Consider the following 25,256-nt stretch of genomic DNA (forward strand, 5'->3'; position numbering starts at 1 on the left):
TTTTAAAATTCTGTAAGATAAAATTGAGAATAGAGTATAATTTTCAACTTATAATGGGCAAAAGAGAAAAACCCAATACTTTATATAACGATGCTCTTTTGTTAGGTCCATGCCACTTGGCTAATCAGAGACCAGGCTACTAGATGTTTGCCGATAGAAGTTTCTATTTGATCTTTGGGATCTATTATCTATTATAATAATTAAAACAGAACCCTCCAAAGTTCTTCCTCTATGCCACATCCTGCAATATTTGCCAACTCACCAAAATTTTGATGTGGCACATTCCAAATTCATCTTTTATTCTATTATGTTTTGTTTCTTGAATATATAATACAAACATTTTCATTTGTCCAACAATTATTTCATACATTATATAATTTCAGTTTTAATTTATCACTAATGACACATCAATACATTTAAAAAGCTATAATTACTCATCAAAACTTTCATTTCAATAACCATAAAAAAATACAAACTATCCAATATCTTCAAATCATGACAATGCAAGTTCGACTACATACACTCATTCTATTTTTCAACCACTCTTGTAAATTCTAAGTTCAAACAATGATAACGACATTATGAAATGAACCAATGTACAACTATTTGTGTGACACACTATTAATTCATGGATACTTCAATAATATTGTTTTTATATTGTCAATTATTGTTCAAGATCATATATCAATATTAATTGCATATGAAATGAGTTTTTTTTTTCTAAGTTGAATGTTTATCCCATAACATTTTTTCTTTTTATAATTAAAAAAACACAATTCATAATTGAAACAAAAAAAAAGAATAATATTAAATATTTAAAAATAAAGTACTTCTAACTATTTCATTATTCACTCGAAACTTTCTATGTCTTAAACATTCATAGACTTTTATTGCTTATGATTTTTTTCAACCACTCTTGAAGTTTCTTGACGGTATCAAATTATTATTTTAAAATTCCAAAGCAGACACGAATGAATTTTTTCAATATTTTAGATTTAACAAACTATCACCCACGAATAAATGTTATAATATATCACAAAGCACACAATATTATTAGAAGAACCACTTCAATAAAATAAAAAAAGTTTGAATAAACCAATTCCACATTTAAATATATTTTGCAAGAATTGTTTTAGTCAACAATGTTTTACTTCTTCTTTTGTACTAAAGCAAACCTAGCTTATATATAATTATTTAAAAATATATTTACCTTTAAGTACATAAACACTTGAGAATATTCTACTATAAAACAAAATTAACATTACTTTTAAATTACATATTATTATTATTTTATACTTATTAATATATTAAATTTTACCGCGCAACGTGCGAGTTATTCTCTAGTTGTCTATACGTTTTAAAATGTAAAATATATTTGTTCCAAAAGTTTACTTCTAGAATGTCCATATACTATGTTTATCCTTTTGAATTTTTTAACCTTTAAGAAAGAAAAAAAGGTAAAAATGAAATTTTAATTAAAATGTGGGATAGGGGTATAATTTTAGGGTACAAGAAAATTTTCATGCTAGAGACAGATTTTAGACCTATGAGAAAAACCCCAAAATCATGACTAGAAGAAGATATACTAAATACTTTGAGATACACTAAGCCAATAAAGTATTAACATATCACTAATTCTTTAACAAATATTACATTCACTAGAATGAACATTTTTTAATATGTAAATAATTTACAGGCTTAGTGCATTTAAATTAAATTCACAAAATAGATACATCAGTTCAAAAAATTTATGAAAAAATAACAGCAAGCCTAACTTTATAAAAAAAACATTCTTCTATGAGTGTTTGTATAAACATGTATATAAAACTTGAATGTTATTCCAATTAACAACTTGTTTCCTGGTTGACATCCATATTCCTAAAATTAGAATTTGAAGCATAGATGTCAATACCGAAAGCCCGCTAGAATCATAAATTTGTAAATTTTAAAGAGGATTCACTTATAATGGGTTCAACGAACCAATTTGGCGGTTCATCGTTAGAACCAATTGCAGATATTCTTAGGATTCTGTCGTGGAAGTCGCGTAAGGTTGATCGATGGCCAACACTGATGTATGTTATGCCTGCTGCTGCAATCTTTTCATACAAATAAACCTGTAAACCAAAAAGTACAAGAAAATGAATCACTACCACATGGAGGGATATACAATCATGACATAAATTCAAATTTTTTACTCTTAGGGATCCTTTTACTGGATTGCTCAACTATTGTCGGTTCAGAATTTGTTGATTTTATTTTATAAACTTTTCAAACAAAAGTTTTCTCTATCATATTTGATTATATAAAAAATTTATTGTTAAGCACTGATAGTGTAAAATTAATGAACAAGAACTTCCATATCTGTTTAATTAACTTGGAATTCAAGAATACCTCATTGGCCTCGTCAAGTGCGCTCGTCGACTCATCCAACAGAGCCAGTTGAGGTTTCGAAAGCAAAAGACGAGCAAAAGCGAGGCGTTGTTGCTCTCCAAGAGAAAGAACACTGGACCATTCGTGTGTTGAATCCAAACCGAATCGAGCCAATATGTAGCCAAGACGGACATCCTCTAAGATCTTTATCAACTCATCCGTATTTGGCTTCATTTGTTCATTATTCATATCTTCTGAGTTTGACAAGAAAGGAAGCACATCTGCACAACAATTTTCACAGTCAACCAGTAAATCATACACATAGATCCTGTCAACCTACTAATTATATCAACGGCGGTATAAGTTAGGTAACAAATTTTATATTTTATCAGATAACATAATAGTTTTTCTTTGACCTAGTTATGTTATTAGTTAAGCTCTTCAATGATAATTTGGTGAGACAGTATCCTTAAGAAAGATGAATAATAAAAATCACATACTTTTTTGTTCGTTACTATCTGATGTGGGAACTACGTCATCATCACCCCAAGTTGGATAAAGTAATTGTTGACGAAGAGAACCCAAAACCATGTACGGCTTTTGCGGTAGGAAAAAAATTCCGAATTTTCTGCTTATGGATTTCCCTTTGTCTTTGGATGTGTCACGAGCAATATCAACTACATGAGTATTCACATCTGAACTAATGGATTTCTCAGTGCCTTCCCCTCCTTTTACGTAGTATACGATCTTTCCAGTTCCTGTTTTCCATAAACCAGCCATAGCTCTTAATAAAGAAGTTTTACCGCTTCCACTTGGTCCTGTTATCTGTTAAATTCATTATATTTAGAAATGCATAAGTACAGCCATAATGCTTTATATGTTAATGATTAGGGGGTAACTAAGACCTGTTTGAATTGACTTATTTGAGCTAATCTAACGATATAAGTATTATGAGACTATGTGGGAAGCTTATGAAAACAAATTATGACATATTTATACGCTGTTTTCAGGTTATTTTCTCAAGCTCTCTAGGATAACTTATGAAAACAACTTATAGTATATTTATTATAGAAATAAGTTATACATAAGCACTAATATAATAAACACTTACGAAAAAGCACTTAATTAAATTGTTTATCCAAACAAGACCTTAATGTCTTACCAGTAAATTATCCTTTTCCTTGATTGTCAATGATAAGTCTCTAATAAGTGTAGATTCACTTGGTGTCTTCAGAATCAAATCTTCTATCTCCAGTAACTTTTCAGGTTTCTCTGGTGGAGTCGATCCATTAGACTCCAATACGGATGAACTTAAGAAATCTTTGTACATAATATCTATGTCTTCCAAAGAATCAGGGAGAGATTTAGAGTTGCTTCTGTCCAAAATATCATCGAATTCACCTGCATATGCAATAAACAAACGGTTAATTGGTAGTAATCGTTATATTCAAGAGGAACATATGGAACAGACAGATATCACCAAATGTGCCTGGATTATCAGTAGAGTTATACCTAGCCGATTAATGACAGCAGAAAAAGCACTTATAGCTTGAAACTGGTACACAATGAGACTAAAGTCACCGAGGATGTGATTAAAAGCAGAGACTGACTGATTAATAACACCAAACTCGATCTTTCCAGAGAAATACATCGGAGCAACAACCGCAGCAGGAAGAACTTGAATGGTGTAGCGGTAACCACTGGTGAAGAAGTCCAGATTTCTAGAAGAAATCAGCAATTGCTGTAAAAAAAGAAATAAAAAGTTAAAAAATTCATCATGTTAACATAAGGTAGAAGATGACACTGCATTATTTAACTTAAGAAAGAAAAGAAATGATGGTGCAACACAGGTAACATTTGGTATTAAATATATCTGTCAAATTTACAAAAACTGGCCAGTTCACATGGCTGTGAAATACCCCTCATGCATAGATTTCAAATGTAATATTATGTCAACTGCCGATACATTGAACTCAAGAATCAAAATAATTCATATTGATCCTGTTTCTCAGTCAAGAAAAATAAAACATACAAATCAGCATGTGGTTGGATCCTCTAAAGCCGGCTTTATAGTGCTGCCGGCTGTGGACCACTAGATTAAGAGAAAAAAATTCTCTTAATTAAACAGTCTACAATCAGCAGCGTAAAGCCGACTATAGAGGATCTGGGTTCTTAAGCAAATCCTAAAAGTTAAAATTTATTCAATAATAACTCAGAAACAATGTAAATTGGATTAACCATAGATAGTAGTAACATGTGCAAAAATAGTTATTAAAATTTGGGTTAGGCCTACTCAAACCCAAATGCTAGCTTTATGGGTGAGGATTGCTCAAACCTTATAAGGACTACTTTGGCCATATATTTGGTCAATATGGGATTTTAACACATCCCTTCAAGTCCAGCACAATGAAGGTGCCGAGGCCAAAACGAAGGCAGCTGCAATGCAGGACGATACGGTTTCCAACAACAGTTTTAAAAAGAAAAAAGTAAACATAGGAAAAATCTCACCGTCAAATTTTCGAAAGCACTTTTGAAGCGCTGCAGAAGAAGTTGCATCTCACTCTCTTCACCACCATAGAAAGCAATCGACTCAGCATTTTCCCGAACTCGTACAAGTCCATAACGAAAGTCTGCTTCCTTTTTCTCTTGCAAGAAATTTAAAGTCACCAATCCCTGTCATTTTTACCATTTTCCAGTAAATGAAAACAGAACTATCTAAAAGGTCCTCTTAGTTACTGGGGGAAGGCAATGTTGCCAGTTGTAGATCTAAAAAAATAGCAGTTTGTTATACCACAAGGCTATAACACCGCTATTTGATAACATTTTGTACTAAATAGCATATTGCAGAATAATAGCAATTTGTTTAAATTATACTTTGCTATAACAATATAATGCTGCTACAAGTGATACTTAACAGCAATTGGGAAGGAGGATGTAGTTTTTCTCTCAATTTAAAACTATCACTAGAAAAAGAAATATAGATAGTTACCCTTCCAAGGAAAACACTGATAGCTGTCCCACCGATAGAGTATATGAGAAGAACAACAAATAGGGGAGGATATATTCCATATAAGATGTTACTGAACGAGATCAAGTCTACGGCAGCAGTGAACAGAGTCAAAGAGAAAGAAAGGGCTGTGCTGGTGAATGAACTTAGATCATCAACAATTCGCTGATCCGGATTATCGATAATTGACTGTGACTGAATTTTATAGAAAGTCTGGTTCTTCAAATAGCGATCCATGTAATATCTCGTCATCCAAGACCTCCATCTCAAGGAAAGAGTTTCTCGTGCATAATCTCTCAGTACGAAAAACTGGAACGAAATAATAAACAAAATTAGAAACATATGCAGAAGCTTGATATCAGGTACATAAAATTAAAAATTGATAATGTGCAATAACATAGATCCCTGGCATTATATTTCCTTTTATGTGGGCTAAAGTCTTCATGTACTCGGTATTAAATGCAGGAACTCGTTTATTTGCAGATCAATTACAGATATGGAAGAAAATGCTGCTAAAGCAAAGTCTAGCAGAGCTATACCTAAGAAAGTGCAGCAATGTGCTCACCGGGATTCCTCCAGCAAAGCCACCCAAGTAGTAAAGTAGTTGCTTTGTAAATTGCTCTTGATCCTTGTCTTGCATTAATAAACTTAAACAGGTTCAGTTGATTGTTGTCACTTCATACTAGAGTAAATTATTTATTAAACATAAAAACAGTAGAAAATCTCATATACAAACAAACTATGTAAGCCCAAATAGATGATATGTTGAAGATAGAGGAATGCTAGCATCACACTATATTAAAGACACTCTTTAACACTTTCTATGATAAGTTCATTTTCTAAACATTTGTACTTATGTTTTTGTTAAGTAAATGTTGTTAATAGTCGGTTTGAACTCTAGACTTAATTCTCATACTCCTTCGAGTGTCCCAATTCAACCACTTGAGCTAGGCTGAGGGACAATTATACTAATAGTAATAATAAAATGTATTAAACGAATGTGTTTCAGAGTGTATCAACATTCTTCTGCAAAAACAAGAGTGTATCAATTAGATGAAAAATGGAAGATGGGGAAATGCTAGCATCATACTAGTTTAAGACACTAACAAACTTTCTATACTTAGTTCATTCTTTGAACAGTTACATTTTTGTTTTTGCTAAGTAAATGTTAGTTGTTAGTAGCCAATGTATGAACTCTTGACCTCATTCTCAAACTCTTCCGTGTACCCTAGTTCAACCACTTGAACTTCGCTTGAGGGACAATTATATTAAACTTAAGAACAAAATGCATTAAAGAGTGTGTTTAATTTAAGAGTGTATTAGCATTCCTCATGGAAAATAACACTGTTAGAATTTAAAGTATGATTTATTATTCTTTGACCGTACAATTTCCTAGGTTCAATGGTAAAACTTCTACTCAAATACAAGTCCCTAGTATTTGAATGTAATTATTGTAACCTCATTATAAATAGAAGATGTGTGATCTTGTTTGACACACACAAGAAATACACAAATAACATATTTTACAAACACAAAGCAACCATGTGTGATCTTGTACAACACATAAACTTACTGGCAAGTGCATTATAGAAGTCTCTCCCAAGAAAACTGAAACCAACACTGATTCCAGTGGTAGCCAAAGTAAGAACAAAAACACCAGCAAGCTGCAATCTTGCTTGAACCTTATCATCAGAAGTCCAATAAGGAGCTGCCACTTTCCAGAACCTTCTAAAAAGTGTCTTAAGATCAGGATTCTCACCCTTTGCAGCCACCACACCATCACTCACTTCTCCCACTTGCTCCTGTTTCTGCACTTATCAACCCAACAAAAGTTTCCAACTTTATAACATAAATCATGATCCATCAACCTAAGAGTTTGTTTGGATTGACTTACTTGAACTTATCTACTTACATAAATACTAAAACAGTTTGGGAGAGCTAGTGAAACAATTTATAACATGTCAATAAGCTTTTTAGAATAACTTACGAAATGAAACACAAATACTGACACAGACACCGGACACAACACTCATGAGTTGACACCAATAATAATTTGAAAAAAAATGATTTAATTGAATGTAGTTAATATGTTGACGTCAGACATGGGAATACATCTCCAATCAGAAGTGTTGTGCTACACAGAAGAAAAAGCTTATACATCATAATAAGAGCTTATGTTATAAGTACTTAATTAAACCACTTATGCAAACAAGCCCAAAACAGAAGGGAAAAAAGCTCAAAAAATTAGAGAAAATTATGTCGCAGAATAATTATGTGTCTGATAGCATTTTACAATTATAGATATAAATCATAGGTAAAAAAAAAGTAAAGAAAAGTATATTGAATAATGAGAATTGTTTTTACACGAAGTAAAACAATAAGATTTATATAGCCAATAAAAACTACTAATTAGTCTAACTAATACAAATCCTTAATAAAATCAACAGAAAAAGTAAGAACAAAAGAAAACCTTATCTGGGTCAGTTGGCAATGAAGACTGTCCTGATTCAGAAGAAGAGAAACATTTGCTCAAATTCCTCCTCTTGCTAAGCTTTCTATCGCAAATGGGCATAATGGGAAATTGTGAAAATTGGGAAACTAAAGTGAAACCTTGATGAAGTTGCACATGGTGATGGAAAGAAGGGTTTGATTTATAGGTCGAAGAAAAAATAAAAAGTGGGTATTGTATTTGTTGAGTCAGCAATATCATTTTTTTTTTCTTTCAATTTTTAATTAATATCCTTTCTGGGTATTGTTAATTTGGTCCAAAACAATATAAAACAAGAAACATCAATGTTTGGTTTGCCTGTGGTTTCGTGAAACAAAAGATTTAGGCAACATTATCGTAGGTTGTGTTGTTGTTATGAATTGTCATAGTGAAGAGGTTTGGAGGTGAGGGAGTGAGTGAAGAGGAAAATTGGGAACTGGAAATATTTTCGCTGAATTATCTGTATGGGGGGATTTTCTATGATCCACATGTTGCCACGCAAACAACATTAACAAACGTGGAAGTATTAATTAAGTAGAAAAAATTTACTACTAGTAATACTGTATGTTTTGTAACACTATTGTCACAAAATTTTGTGATAAATGCTTTCCTACTAGCATTACTCATTAGTTTTTTCTTTCATATATTTTTATTTGTTGTATCTTAATTCAATTTATCTAATTATTCCACTCACTATTATTAATAAGGATATATTAGTGAATAAAATTTATTTTATTATTAAAATATTGATACAATTAGATTTTTGGTTGATGTTGAAAATATTTGTACAGATTGATGAAATAGAATGAAGTGGCACTCGGGGTGAGGTGGCGGGGGTTTGTTTTAAATATATATAATAGATGTGTCTATAGCATTTCATTCATGATAATATGTTAGAAATAAGTAGAGTCGTCAATAAAGACGTAAAAACTAGCAAGAAATGTTGTTGCCCGCGTAAGGTTACGAGCTACCTCATTAATTTGTCTCTTGATAAACTCAACATGAAAGTTTCTATAGTGAAAATAAAAAAGATGTCTACAATAGTCAATAATATCACTAAATTCAGTGACACGTTTAGAGCTATTGAAATAATCAACAACACTTTTACAAGGGAGAACCATTTTGTTTTTGCAATCACAAAAGTGTCATGTTTGTCACGGATACATATTCTAAGGTTGACTATGTTCAACTGTTGCGAGAAAGAGAGAAATTGAAGGAAGAAAAAAGTAAGACATAAATTATAACTACTTGGAAATAACCCTCCAACCTTTAGCATATGATTGTAATAAACATCAAATAGGGAGATGGTCTTTGCATTCTCTTCATCCTGGTGCATTCAATCATAGAGGAATTACAAATCTTAACCAAAATAGAACTACATAATTTATTGATAGCAGGATAACACTCCGGTTAATAGAACTACAAATCTTGATAGTATTTTCATGGTAATGGAATACATGGAACATGATCTTAAAGGATTGATGGAGTAAATGAAGCAACCATTTAGCCAAAGTGAAGTGAAGTGCTTAATGATCCAGCTTTTAGAAGGTGTGAAGTATCTTCATGACAACTGGGTGCTTCATAGGGATCTGAAGACTTCAAACCTGCTTCTAAATAACAATGGTGAGCTAAATATTTGTAATTTTTGGTTGGCTCGCCAATATGGGAGTCCTTTGAAACTGTATACTCACCTGGTGGTTACTCTTTGGTACAGGTGAGCCGTGTTTGCTTATTGCAATCCGTTTCTATTTATCCATGTATATATCCATTTCATATATTGGATTATTTGATATTACAAATTCGCAAGCAAATTAAGCAAAATCAACACCTATAAATAGGTAACTAAATCCACTCATTTCACACACATTTTCTCATTTTCTTAATATCACTGGAATACACTTTAATGTGATAATATTAAAATGATTATTCTTTAAATATTTAATTATTAAATTTCTTCAACTTTGACAAACAAAATATTGCAATTAAATCTCCCTATATTCTTCATCCAATATGTTACATTGCTTCAGCCACAAACAATAAGATAATATACACTTACTATTCTTCCATATTTTAGCAGAATAATATTAGCATTTAGCACACAGAATTGCTAATATTAGCATTTAGCACACATAATTGCATATTATTCGCTTAAACTTGCCTTGACTTAGGGATTGAGAGTAGGATTGAGATGGGGAGGAAGGAGGAGAGCCAGATATGGGTTGGTCCGGGGAGAGAGGGGGAGGAGGAAACGTCACACATCCGTCGCCGCGGTCTCATGAACTGGGCACCAGCGAGATCCAGCTAAGGCAAGGAACTTCGTGTCGCGGCTGCTCCACTCCGCCGCGGTATAAATAGGTAACTAAATCCACTCATTTCACACACATTTTCTCATTTTCTTAATATCACTGGAATACACTTTAATGTGATAATATTAAAATGATTATTCTTTAAATATTTAATTATTAAATTTCTTCAACTTTGACAAACAAAATATTGCAATTAAATCTCCCTATATTCTTCATCCAATATGTTACATTGCTTCAGCCACAAACAATAAGATAATATACACTTACTATTCTTCCATATTTTAGCAGAATAATATTAGCATTTAGCACACAGAATTGCTAATATTAGCATTTAGCACACATAATTGCATATTATTCGCTTAAACTTGCCTTGACTTAGGGATTGAGAGTAGGATTGAGATGGGGAGGAAGGAGGAGAGCCAGATATGGGTTGGTCCGGGGAGAGAGGGGGAGGAGGAAACGTCACACATCCGTCGCCGCGGTCTCATGAACTGAACTTCGTAGCCTTCCCGCGCACGAAGCGAATGGGCGTTGTGCGGTGGGTCAGTTTTGGGGCAGGGAGCGAAGAGAGACGATTTTGCATGCTTTGGAATGGTACGGGGAGAGAGGGGGATTAAAGATTTTAGCGATTGAGAGCAGGATTGATATTAAAGAGATTAGGATATTAAGGATTGAGATTACGATTGAGAGATTAGGATATTAGGGATTTAGAGCAGGATTGAAGGAGATTAGACATTGAGAGCATGATTGAGATGGGAGAAAGGAGGAGAGGTCCACATTAGATTTTTGGCTGATGTGGAAATATTTGTACAGGTGGATGAAATAGAATGAAGTGGCACTCGGGGTGAGGTGGTGGGGGTTTGTTTTAAATATATATAATAGATGTGTCTATAGCATTTCATTCATGATAATATGTTAGAAATAAGTAGAGACGTCAATAAAGACGTAAAAACTAGCAAGAAATGTTGTTGCCCGCGTAAGGTTACGAGCTACCTCATTAATTTGTCTCTTGATAAACTCAACATGAAAGTTTCTATAGTGAAAATAAAAAAGATGTCTACAATAGTCAATAATAGCACTAAATTCAGTGACACGTTTAGAGCTATTGAAATAATCAACAACACTTTTACAAGGGAGAACCATGTTGTTTTTGCAATCACAAAAGTGTCATGTTTGTCACGGATACATATTCTAAGGTCGACTATGTTCAACTGTTGCGAGAAAGAGGAGTCTATGTTGCCCTTTTGTTGATCCAAAATTGGAGGTTGCCATGATGCATTGTTGTTGTCAACAGGCTCATAAGTTGGTCACGGAGCAGTAGCTTGCGCCAATTCCTAGTCGAACAACATATTGTGCACGCGTAATAGCACAACAACTTTATGTTCATCAACGTTGTTCCACAAATTGTTGTTTCGATGTTTCTAAATAATCCAAATTATTCTAGCGAAATGATCAAATTGTTGCTACATTGTTGTCTATAAAAACGCGAAAAAATGTCCGCAATAATCGAAGGTGCAACTATAGTGGCAAAAATGGCAACAACTCAAATTTTTGAATTATTCCAAATGTATACAGTGAAAAAAATAGATGTTTGTTATGTTCGACAAGACCTACATATAAGACACAATTCAACGAACATACAACACCCTATTGCAGCAATTTGTGGTGTGTAGGGATGCAAGGACGACATATACGCCAAAATAGAATCTTAACTTTGGGTGGAGCTTGAAATTTCCAACTAAGATGTCAATCACCTACAACTCTAATATCATAAGTGTCAATTAAATCATTAATACACAAACGATAAGCGCTTCTAACCAAGTATGAACTATTTATCCAAATTCATTTGTCCTCTACAATTGAAGGTATAAATGAAGTTCGCAGGATGGTGTCATCAACAATGCTATGAAAATATTCAGAGGCAAGCAGAGTGTTCAAATCATTTTGAATCATGTAAGGTGGGACGCACATAGTTGTGACATAAACTTAAGGATATTCGGTGGCGTATGAACCATATGGAACTAAGGTTCATTCCAAATAGATATAATATTCATTGTACCAATGCTCTATCTTTTACCACCACAAACAACAAATTTGCTACCCCAAATACTCCGCTATGAATAACTAAGATTGTGGCCAATATCCAAATTTTAAAATTCTTTCTGAGGAAAGTACCTAGCTTTGAACAGCTGAGAGGTAAGACTATTTGGGGCTAGTGAGAAGTTTTCACTTATGTTTACCAAGAATAGAAAAGTTAAAGGCATAGAGATTTGTGAAACTCATATCCACGTCCCTTTTATCCACAAAAACCTTGTTTCAAGAGAGTCAATTGATGTCTTTAATACGAACGTACGAATGACTCTATCAAAAGGAATTTAACATCTTTTCTATCTCATCCCCAAATGAAGACCAAAGAAGGAAAATGTTCATCACATAGGATGATGGTACAAGTTAAACTTTAATTATTGTTAGCTTTAGTATCAACAATTGTGCCTAAGTTGACCTCTTTCCTCTCCCCCTCAATTAACAACACTTCTAATGCCCCTTCTTCTCCCAAAACTTTTAGGTACTCTTTGTCCATTATCTCATTTGAAGTTCAATAGTATAATATGAGACATTATCTATTTTTCAAAGATTCATATCCTCCAATTGGTTATTTGTTGATTCCATTATCAATCGATCGTATTGATTTCTAAGTTGAAATATTGTAATCAATCAATTAACTATCATAATTGTCTAATCATCATATCCGGCAACTAAATTATGCAAGTTCAAATTTTGGCTCTCATGTCTACTTCTAAAAATCTTCATTACTCGCAAGTTCAAATTGCCAAAACCAAGCTCGCAGGTATGGGGATGATGTTAGGTCATCTTGGCAGTCTTAGCAGATTTCCAACCTTCAATTTTTTTTTAAATGCATCCAAGACTTACACCTCATTTGGGATTCTCTTACTTTGATTACTTCTACCTTCATTGTCAATGATGGTATAGGTAATTTAGACCACTTCTTGTATCTATCTCTTTACCTTCCTCTTATAACTTGCAACTAGTTCATAATCATACTCAATTTGTTAAACGCTTAATCAAACTCGTTAAATTCTTGATCAAACTCTTTTATTTAATTAAATAAACAAACTCAAGTTTGAATTGAATTTGACTATTTAAATGAGTGTAACCTACATTTATAGACTAGAGATTAATAACAACAAATATAGTGTTTATAATTAGAGGAGTATAACATGATCGTTTAGTACTAAAAATAGATCAAGTTCGAATGCAACTTAATTCTTTTCATATGCTTACATTAGATTTCTTGATCTACTTTCTAGAATCAATAAATGCCTCGCTACTCTTGAATATTTCTAATTATTGGTTGTGCGTCTTTTATACAAGAAAATGTAACACTGAGAATGAGTGATATTTTCAATATAGAACATCTATATAATAAAGGTTGAAAAATATTCTTAATTGTGAGATTAAGTTTCCAACATAACTAATAGTCAACTTTAATAAATAATATGACTTCTAGGAAAATTTAATAAATTTAGCTGGCTTCAAGATATGACATTGTCTTTCACTGTTTCTCAACATAGTGAGTTATCAATATTTTTATAAATTTTAACAATTTATGAGTCATTTTGTCTATTTTTATAAATTTTGTCTATTTATGAGTCATTTTTATTGAACTATGTTTTTATTTTCTCCATTTGTGAAAAGTTTCCGCGTTTAAAATTTCATATTTAATTTTTCTATCAATTATATTTTTTGTTTGACTATTTATCTACACAGATAAAAAACAACACAAATGGAGAAAAAGTATTTCATATCATTGAGATTATTATTATCTCTAATTGTTTTCTTGCAGAAAATTTATATCAGACCCGTTAATTTCCTCCAAGAATTTTTCACTTGAATCCCTCGTTTTGAATCTTCAATCTCATCATACAATTTAATATTTTCACCATTTTTATCACCTAATTAATTCTTTAGAATTCTCTTCTAATTGTTCAACCTGATGCTGGAGAGATTCTATAACACCCATCATTTCTCTATGAACCTATAAATAAATAAAAAGTATTATAAGCAAAACCATAATTTTGAGGATATAGACCATGTAAAAGAATTAAAATATAACAAGTATCAAAGTTATTAGTTTATTTTGCTAGACACTTGCAACAAAATTCGAACCAAGTCATAAGCATATTCACTATCAATATTATAAGTGCCTACATCCATCATCGTAAGTACTAAACATTATTTTCCACTATTTCATATTTACAATATCAACCTTTCATTGCAAACCAATTGTTTCATAATAAATTAGAAATATAATCAAAAGGAACTTAGTAAAGATTCTTACTCTCTGGTGGAGGCTTCTTCCACAATCAACAACCTTTTCCCTCCTCCTAAAATTAACTTTTGAGTCAATTGAAGAAAATGTTTTTGAATGTATATATGTTGCTAAGCTCTTCAAAATATTGGATATGTTTTTTCTTTTTAAAAAAACAATTTTAAAGTATTTCATTTTTCTGTTATAGTTGTTTCAAAATAGAATATTAAAAATAAAGCTTCAAAAGAGAAATTGATTCATTGAATGTCAATTTTTTCTTTTTTAAGTATTTCATTTTTATGTTATAATTGTTTCAAAATAGAATATTAAAAATAAAGCCTCAAAAGCGAAATTTGTCATTTTTTTTAATCTATAACAAAAGAGTCAAAAATAACTTCTATCATTTTTTAATATACTATTATAAAAATTATTTTTCTTTATATCTATAAAGAGTATATTATGTCCATCAAATTAATAAATTTGATATAAATATTATGTCCCTCCCTAGTTATTGAGAAGAAACTTTGTTTCTAAGTAATATAGCAACCTTTTAAAACTACTAGATGCTTTTGTTAAAAATATTTTTATCAGTTGTAAAGTTAGCCTAATTTTTATGCAAGACTCAAATATATAAAAACTTATTATTTTTTAAATTAAATTTAGTCGGTAAGTGAAAAAATATATAATTATTTTTACTTATAATATTATAAATTAAAGCCACACTAAAAAAATAAAAATCAACAGTAATTATTTACAAAAGTAACATTTTACATGTTTTAAAGAGTTAAATTTACATATTATTAAATATATAATAATTGATATTTTTTTAATATAAAAAATTAAATTATTTACACTAATTTTATCATTAAATAAATTTATGAGTAATGTTTTGAAAAAATTTATTTCTAAAAGTATTTAATTTGAAATTACAGTAGATTTTTTTTAAAACTAAAAATTTATAAAAAGAAATGAAAAGTAAATAGAGAGACATAAAACTAACACAAGAAAGAAATTACAGTAAAAATTAAAAATATCAAAATAATACGAGTAGATATATCAATTAAAATAATGGATTATTAATTTTTATGTGTTCCAAAAATAATATTATTTGGGATAACAAAACTACTAGAGTTTATCTGTAAAAAAGAAGATTAGAATTAATTAAATATTCAAAATCTTTTGAATCTTGATTGAAAGGTTAGAATTAATTGCACTCTTTGCGAAGAAATTTTTTGTGCATATTCCCAACAAAAAAGTTAAACTAAAATATCTAAAGAAGATTTATATGTTAAAATTAATATGTTTTTGTATTATCAAATTAAATTTTGATTATATTTTAGATTTAATATTATTTAATTTTCAAATTTTATCTTTTAAATTTATTTATTTGAACTGAAGTTTTTATTATGATTTTAATTAAAATTAAAATTTTAAATTCAATTTATACAATTAAAGGTGAAAGGAATACTTTGGTACATCAACAACCACAACTTCTTCCATTTTATTCAACAAAATCTTATACATGATGAGAAATACAAACTACAATCCCATTCCAAAATTTCTAACCACCCCAAAAAAAGTTAAACAAGTACCATGATAACTAACAAAACAAGACTATTCATTCGGTAACAAAATATATATAAACAATAAATTACATGTCTCTGACCAAATTTGATCTAGATATACTTTTTGCTTATATTTTATTATGATCTAGAGATATATATTTTTTTACTTATATTTTATTAAGAAGGGAGTAACATTTTGGTGTAGCTAGCTAGCCAGTGCCTGTGACACCAAGGTCTTGCTTATTCTCATCTTTACCAGCACCAAAGACAGGACCACCTTTTCCAGCAGGATCGTGAACCTTCTCTTGCAACTTATCCACTTGAATGCCACCTTGATCCTCTTTTGAAAGCAAATTAGTCCTTGTACGATTCTCTCCTCCTTCTATTGATTCATATGTTGTTGCTGTTTTTGACTCCTTTGGTTGTGCTCCTTGTGCCCCTGACATCCTCTCTAATAATTCACTTTTTATTTATTGATTTTTCACTTTTTTATCTGCTCATTTAATTTCTACTAACACTATTTTATAGTGGCATTGCATTATACCAACAACAACCTACGTGTTATGTTAACATGCCATGAGTCTACACGTGTGCCATGACTTGTGCCAAATGTCATTTTTGTTTTCCTCTTCTGCCACGTTTTGTTTAACGGATATTTTTCTTATGAACTTTAAGTTTTTTGTAGAAGTATCTAAATTATTATTCTTAACTGTTTAAAAGTATTAGTTGAATATTTTTGAGATACTTCACACACACACATATATATATATATATTTAGGAAAGATGAAGGAAATAAAAAAGTGAAAAAAGTGTGAGACACCAAATTGTATCAAAGAAAGAGAAGCATAGTCTTGATTTTTTTATGAATTGTTTCATAATTTTTTTATGAAATGTGTTATATTGTTGACTTAACTCCTCTTTCTTTGATTTTCATTTCTATAATCTATTCAATGTAAGTTGTAACATTATGAAATAATTGTAAAAAAAAAAAATAAAGACTTTACTTGAAATTATAGACAGCCAACCCAACCAAAAACCCTAGGAAAGCACCAGCTATGACTTCAACCTCAGTATGACCAACAGTTTCTTTCAATTGCAGTAGACCATCACTAACCAACTTTGAGATTTGTTTTGAATCTTCTGAGAACAAGTCAGAGGATAGTAACTCCTCATCACTTAGCTTTATTTTGCTTCCTGATTTAACTAATACACTTGCATTAGCCTGTTGTGGTTCCAAAGACTTAGCTTCTAGAGACAAAAGGGACTTTTCGTGAGCTTCTAATTTTGGTGGATTGGATGAATCAGGATGAGAGTTGATCAAAGCATCTTTATGTTTGGAATGTAAATGGTTGAGATGCATTTGGAGAAGTAGTTTGTTTACGGTCTTAGCATGAATCCCTACTTCTCTTCTTACACCCTGCAAATCATGAAGTCATAGTCTCAATTGTCATCCAACCAGATCACATTCACTGATAAAATAAACAATCAAGTTCAATAAGCAGAACAGCATGATAAAGGGAATTTGCTTGGAGAAAAGTTGTGTCTGCTGGACTTAAGTGCATGTTTGAATTTACCATGAATTTAAAAAAATTGAGGCAGATGGTTTTGTTGAAGCTCTAAAGTGTAGTTTTTGCTTAAACCACAATGGCACACTATGATTCAACCAAACTCTCCATGAATGGACAATGTTTAAACAACTGACTATGGACAATGTTTGGTCATAATGACCATAATTACAGGGTGAAACAAAAAGTTAGTTTCAAGAAATATATGAAGTTTCACAATAAATAAGTAAACTATAGTGTTTGCAATGAACAATAAACGGTAAGACTAGTAGGCATCATTAAAGGTTTTTAACTATGTAGCACATGTCTGGTGTCCAACATGTATCGGTGTCGAGCACCAATGTAACACTGAAAAATGTAGTTCCTAATTATATTCAATTACATCTGTTTTTTCAAATTATTACTAGTATTTTCGTGTTTGTGTCGTATGCAATGTCTATGTTAATGCTTCATAGGCTTTTAAGCACGTTATATTGAACAAACAAATCTTTTTTGCATTAAAAGGTTGCTAAATGAGCAAACCCAAATCTAGCTGCAGGCTACATCATATCAAATTATCAACCCTTTTTAAAGACATCTAAATCTGAGGACTCAGCTATCTTTCCGTCATTTGGCACCAATAATCTAAAAATAGAACAACAACAACAACATTCTTCCATATGGATCAATCGTCACTATACAGTTCTGGTAGCATTACACTGAATATAGCTGTGCTGTCTTAAATCCGAGCTAACAAATTTCATACTATAATTTCTCTCCCACTCAAGTGACAACCTTACCTTTCTTCCCTAGTAGAACCTTCATTCATTAAATTTATATAGGTTAAAATGTTAATGAAGTGACAAGGTCAATGCAGTTGTAGCCTATACAAAGGAGATCAAATCAAGTACATGATGCAATATTGTTAACTCAGTAGTTAGATCATCTTATAATATCTTTTACTGCAATTTGAGTTTAGGTGTTGAGTGACAACTCCTTGTCATTTTCATTGTTCATTGTGTAATTTCATTTTTCATCTTATAACATCTCTTCCCGTTTACCAATAATACCATGGTAAGAACTCCACAAATAGTTTGATCATTAATTAGAGACAATCATATAGCGACAATACTCAATATCTTAGAAGATCCTAATTTAATCCGACCTAAAGATTCCTTCATTAAATTTGACATAGTCTATCGAGCCTTGTGGTGTTTCTCAAATAGATTAAGTGTTGTCAATCGCATAAAATAACTGTTTGTTCAATATTTGCTACGCTACAACACTACGGTGCCACTCTAGCAGCTAATTGACAACACTTAATACTGAATTGCATATCATCGAGCACTAGCAGATTGTTTAAATTCCTCTTTGCTATAGCAATATATAGCTATTTGACAACATTGAATAGACCTCACAAATTTTGGGTTTATTCTAACTACAATTGAATCCTAACATAGTTAAAAGGACAAATCAAAAGATGATGATGTGAAAGGATTATAGGAATACATAATGTAAATAACATGAAAAACTAGATAGAAAGCACCAAATTTTGACAGAAGAACATCACACCTGAGCATCATACATAACCAGACCAGCATACACAACTGCAAGACCAAAAATGGGATCTGAGAGGCCCCTGCATTTGGATAACAATAAACAATTAAAAAATAACGCACGAACAACTAGGGTCTATCTACTTTCTGAAAATGATTTTCACTTTGTATGGCAGTGACTGAAATGACATTTTTTTATGAACTTTTGCTTTAATTGTGATAGAGAAAATATGGAAGCTAACTAGAGAGAATGCATTTCCGCAAACACTATAAACAATGCTTGACAGTTTTCACAATTTTCAGATTTATTCAATCTACTTTTAAAGGCATTTTCAAAAACTTGTGGAAATGAAAACAGGAAATACATGAAGTAAACAGGTCTTATATTTTTAAGAAAATTGCAATTTCAAGAGGGTAAAGAGAAAAATGCCATGAACCAAACACCAGTTGTCCTAACTGAATTATCTTACCTCTCAAGGCCAAGGAATGTTGCACAAGACACTGTTGCCTATCCACAGGAAAACGTAAACAACAATGTGAGAATAAAAGTGAAACCCAACTATGTGAAAAATCGACAAAAGTCTATTGGCATAGATGAAAATGAAAAGAAAGTAAGATTAATAAAAGGTTTCAAGATCATACAGAAGAGTGTGAAGATGGAAACCCTCCAGGTTGAAGAAGAGCCTTGATATCAAACTCTTTGCCATACAAAAACACAGAAGTAAATGGCTTAGAAATTTGCCCAATTGCCATTGAAACTCCAGCTGCAATCAGAACCTTAACAGCATAATATCACAAATGAGAAAACAAATGCCAATTCAGAAAAATAAAACAACAAAACAATAATTAGGATATGATAGCTTAATGTAGCACCTACACTTCAGATTAAAGACATATCTAGTAAACAACACTGACACATGTGGTTTCATTCAAATTTTCAGATTATTATCAGTGCCTTGTTCGGTATCAGACATCAACACGACAGATACACATGTGTTTACATTCAAAGTATCAGTATCATGTCTATTGTTTGTATAGGTACTTCATAATAATAAAAATAAAATAAAAAATATATTTAAGAGACAAAAAAAAACATGAGAAAGCCATAATTTGTTGATATGAAAATGGGGTACCTTATTATGAGCAATTTGAGCGATGTCACCAAGGGAAGAAATTCTAAAGGTTGAGGCATTGGGGCTTCTAGGAAAATAAAAAGGGAAGTTTTGTTTGTGAAGAAGTGGGTTCCTTTGTTTGAGTGAGGAAGGAATTGAAGAGAAGTTTGATTGTTGCAACAACATCATCGTCCCTAACATTGCTTAGTTAAGGTCAACCATGAAACATGTTCTGTTAAGGTGCCACTCGATGTTTCTTTCTGCTCAGTAAAATGAAATTTGAAAAAACACAATGAAATATGCGCCTTTGAAGCCACTACTAGTGGATAATGATAATAATATAGGGAAGAATTGAAAAGAGCTATTGCTTGCGCACTTCACAAAGCTTTCTTTGTGTCTGTTTTTTTTTTTTTTTTTTTTTTTTTGTGTATTGACTGGTGTTTTCTATTCTTTTATATGATTTATTTTCAATTTCCATTTTCGATATGTCATTTTACGATATTGCCCACCAAGTTTGATTTGGTTTCTGAAGTGATTAGCTCACTATTAAATATGGAAGGTTAAATCTACTTATTGTTGAAATATTCATATTTTATTATATTATATTTCAATAATATTATATCGATATATATTTTTTATTATAATTTTATTAATTATTTATCAAATTATGTATAGATGTCAGAGTGGATCTTTATATTTGATTTATTGAGATGAATTATAATTTAGACCATAATTATGAGTTATGTAGCTTGTGCACATTTACGTTTTCTATTTTCTTTGGGTTTTTGCTACGAATCTAGTCTTGATAGATTAATACATGTGATATTTTTTGGTCGAAGCCTTTGACCTTATTTGAGAAAATGTTCATTGTGACAGTAAGATGAATTTAAAGTTTTTGTTTATTTGTTAATTCAAACTTCGGTAAATGTGATCTGAACGATTATAAATTTTGACGGTTTGTGTTACTCAGCAATCGGTCATGAAAGATTGGTTAAATATTTTTTAATTGACTAGTCACTAGTGCAATTAATATCAAGCAAGTCATAAACACAAAACCGTTGCATATATGGTGTCTATCAATGCTAGCGGCGCATTTGGCTCATCAGTGCAACAATTAATTTGATTCCAATTGCTTATTATTAATTACTACAATTTTGTTAGACCCACTTTCATTTTTATTAAGTTTATACATATTTTTCTAATTATGCTTTTAGGATATATTTCCGTTTGCATGTGAATTTGTATTCACGCTCAAGTAGTCTTGTACATTTAAGATTTTTTTTTTATTTAATTTGATAAATTAGTTTGTCAAGTAATTATGATAGAATTGATTAAAACAACAAGTTGCACAAAATAACATTTGGTGCGTAGATTTACTTCGATCAAAATTATAAAGGATGTAATATGAAATTATTCATATGAGTTGTTGTCAGTATGAAAGAAGGCACAATTTGGCTAGATAGTTTCATAGTTGTAAGCACAAAGCAACTGCTGCGTAGATTTGATTCAATGAGAATTACAAAAAATGTAGTATAGAATTGCTCATGCGATTATAGTCGATCAACGTATACAATTTAATTGAATATTTTCATACTTATGACGCGTGGTGATTATTAATTTGTTTTCAAGTGGATAATGAAGATGTCAAAAGACACCTATTATTTGATAGAAATTATTACCAATATTTGATCATTCCGATGAGTGTACCGCTTGCAGTTAAGTCATGCATAGTCAAAAGATTGTGGATTAATAGTTCACTTGGTAACTTGTTTTAGTCTTTTAATTTACAAATAAAGATAAATAGTGCACATCTTTATAATAATTGTTGATGTGTCTACTAATGTTGTTTGTATAATTAAATCCTTTAATTATTTGACCGATTTTAATTTACACATATGATGGTAAATATGTGACAATTATAAGGATATATTTTTTAACAATAGTAATTGTTATTGTTTGATCATTGCAATAAAATACCACTCGCAATCAATATTATTGTCTAAAGACTTCATAATTAATGTTGCAATAGGTATTTTAATGAGCACATTTTGTTGTTATTCTATTTAAACTATTATAATTTATGTATATGTTATATTGAGTTTTATAATATTATCTTAAAAAGTTCCAACTTTTAGAATTTATGAAACATCAATATCCTTCTTGGATTTAGATCTTGTATAAGAATAAAGAAACTTTATTCCTCTCACAATTTAATATTTCTAAAGTTAGAGTCAAGTCTGAAACGTGAGTTTTCTCCAAAACACATCGGTAATTTGAACATAAAATATGATGTTAAAAATATATTAGAGGTTTTAATTAAGACTACATGTTTGTCGTATTTTCTTTGCTTAAATTAAAGTGATTTTAAAGCAATAAAGAGAAAACAAGCACCCATTGAGAAGCTAGCATTTCAATAAGATTATTAGGCAAAGAAAAATAAAATGAGCACATTAAGTAAATATTTAATCTTATAAATACGCAAAAAATTTGACTGTCAAGTAAGTTGCTCAAAACTTTTTCATTTGATATTCTCCTTGCACAATTAAGTTGTAACTCCTAAAGTTAGAAATAATCATTTAAATAAGATAATTTCATAAGGTGTTCAAAAAAGAAAGTAGTGCAGCAAGAGAAAATAAAATAGTGATCATTTGAAAAATACCTAAAAAGATAAAGACAAATAAAGAAAATTAAAATGCAACCGATAAATGTCCAATAGTGTTGAAAAATACATCAATTTAAAAAGGGCAAAGTCAACAAAGATTGAGGTATTTTTAGATTGTCGTTAGTTGCTTATATTTAAATTTAATTCAATTATAACTTGTGACAATCTATAATTACTGAAAGGTTTAAAAAATTTGTTGATGTAAAAACTTTTTTGATGTATGTTTTAATGACAACAAACCTTATGAAATAAATAATTAAGTTTTATGAATGGTAATCTACTAATGATTGCACTTGAGTTTTATTTAAGAAATATGACTTGCATAAGCTGGAGAATGAGATGATTGACCGAGAGTACTTATGAAACCCGACATTGAAAGCAAGAAATCATTCACATCAACAAGTGCATAAGTATCTACTCAATAATGAAAAAATCTAAAAAAGAATATATCATATATTAATCATTTAAGAGAATGATTATTAGATCTTCAAGATAGCATCTTCATGAAGCAAGTGTCCAATACATTCATACTTATACTAAAGTATCTCAGTGATACTTGATGGACAAGATACAACATGAGAAACACCAAGATAAATTTTAGAAAGTATTGCTTCAACAAAAGAATGATGGAAGAAACATTCACCATAATGTTCTGGCTATTCAATTAAAGAACAATTGAAGAATGGAGCAATTAAAAGTCAACTTGTGATCTTTTTAGAAGAACAAAATGTAGTAAATCAATTGGCATTTTGCACATGGTCTTCCCAACATTTAATGAGCAATTAAAAGTTAATATTTGAATGTCTACTTGCAAAAACAAACATGCAGATTGATCTCCAAATTGATGACAAATTGATCTCAAGAGCATTTTGGTTTATCAAGATCATTCTGGTTCATCAAATGATCATTCAATTTATCAAAATATTATTTTGGTTTATTAAAAGGTCAGTCTGGTTTATCAAAATTAATCATTTTGGTTTATTGAAAATAATAGTCTAGAAAAACAAAGATCATTCTGGTTTATTAAAAACAACAGTCTGGAAAAACGAAGATCATTATGGTTTTTTACAGCCTTCAATCTAGTAAAACCAAAATCATTCTAGTTTGCGAAAATTAAAAACCTTCTTCAAACAACATCATTCTAGTTTGTGAAAGTACCAGCTATATTCACATAATATCATTCTAGACAACTTTTCCCAAAAGATTAAAAGAAGCAAATTAAAACATCAAAAACCATAACAAGATGTACCTCTAGATTGATGTTCTATGAAACAAGTTCAACTAGGACGTCAAGGATAAGACACTGAGGTTGCATCTCTACAAAAAGTCAATGTGCGTACTGATGACTCTTCACCATATGCATATTTTTCATTGATTTTAGTCTTATTTATCTTTAACCATTAGTTAATTTAAGGAGTTATTTGATATATTTTGTTGATTTTAGTTCTTGGATTTAATGAAATGTTTATGTTCTTATTTGCTTGATTAAGTAGTTCGTAGTTTTGTGTTGTTACTTTGTTTTGGTGCAGTGCTGAATTTTGGTGAGAAATCAACATGACCTATGTGGAGTATTTCAGCCATATCTGGAGTTGTAGATGTCCAATTGGAGTCACACCAAGTGAAAATGAAAGCTAAGATCCATAGCTACAATATTCATGAAGACACCGGAACCAAATTCAGACTCGAAAGAAGAGAAATATACAGTATACGTCAGATAGTAGATGTTGTGCGTCTAAAGCGCAATAGCCGCGTCTGAGACGAATTTCTTGCCTTTCAGCGTGTTTTCTGCGTCTGGGGCACGTGGACACGATAACATTCATTAAAAATGCAAGTTTTCACTTTTTAGGGATCTTTTTGACTATTGAGAAGTTGGGAGACTTGTGCCACAACATAGAAACTCAAAGACGGCCGTTTCTAACATCATTGAAGCAGTTTTATCAAAAATCATTCATGAATGTTTCTTGTAATTCCTCTATAATCTCTATCTTTTATAACTCTGTTATGAGTAACTAAACCATATTTGTTAGAGATGAGTGTAATAAGATGAAACCCTTATTTTTCTAATTTGATTTCTAGTTATATGAATGAGTTTATTTAATTGTTTTTCTCATCTCTGTGCTTAATGCTTTTTATTGTTTGATCAACATTAAAATATTCTACAATTCGTATTTTGTAACAAAAGTGGACTTTATGAATTTGTAGTCTAGGGATAGATACAGGTCATGAAACCAATTAAATTAGTTGCAGAGACAATAGTTTAAAAAGAGGATTCATGTACGGTAATGCTTAATTCTAATATTAAATCTACTAAGGAAT

The 25,256-nt window shown here is 30.8% G+C and overlaps 3 protein-coding genes across 3 annotated transcripts; all 3 read right to left on the bottom strand.

Annotated features, from left to right (window-relative positions):
- Positions 1-1,747: 1,747 nt before the first annotated feature.
- LOC101497996 (ABC transporter D family member 2, chloroplastic) lies at positions 1,748-8,312 on the bottom strand. Its single transcript, XM_004488541.4, has 10 exons — positions 7,848-8,312; positions 6,951-7,185; positions 5,943-6,010; positions 5,360-5,686; positions 4,879-5,043; positions 3,883-4,111; positions 3,533-3,771; positions 2,871-3,195; positions 2,392-2,651; positions 1,748-2,114 (listed from the first exon to the last, which is right to left on the bottom strand). Exons 1-10 carry the CDS (start codon positions 8,085-8,087, stop codon positions 1,929-1,931), a joined length of 2,274 nt encoding a protein of 757 aa, XP_004488598.1. The 5' UTR covers positions 8,088-8,312; the 3' UTR covers positions 1,748-1,928.
- Positions 8,313-16,102: 7,790 nt separating this feature from the next.
- Positions 16,103-16,622, bottom strand: LOC101498325 (uncharacterized). The gene has a single exon (XM_027334562.2). It carries the CDS (start codon positions 16,510-16,512, stop codon positions 16,276-16,278), a length of 237 nt encoding a protein of 78 aa, XP_027190363.1. The 5' UTR covers positions 16,513-16,622; the 3' UTR covers positions 16,103-16,275.
- Positions 16,623-16,878: 256 nt separating this feature from the next.
- LOC101498665 (uncharacterized) lies at positions 16,879-20,625 on the bottom strand. Its single transcript, XM_004488543.4, has 5 exons — positions 20,300-20,625; positions 19,809-19,943; positions 19,637-19,674; positions 19,183-19,249; positions 16,879-17,483 (listed from the first exon to the last, which is right to left on the bottom strand). Exons 1-5 carry the CDS (start codon positions 20,477-20,479, stop codon positions 17,067-17,069), a joined length of 837 nt encoding a protein of 278 aa, XP_004488600.1. The 5' UTR covers positions 20,480-20,625; the 3' UTR covers positions 16,879-17,066.
- Between the last annotated feature and the right edge of the window lie 4,631 nt (positions 20,626-25,256).

Source organism: Cicer arietinum, chromosome 1 (genome assembly GCF_000331145.2).
Source record: "Cicer arietinum cultivar CDC Frontier isolate Library 1 chromosome 1, Cicar.CDCFrontier_v2.0, whole genome shotgun sequence".
NCBI lineage: Eukaryota > Viridiplantae > Streptophyta > Magnoliopsida > Fabales > Fabaceae > Cicer > Cicer arietinum.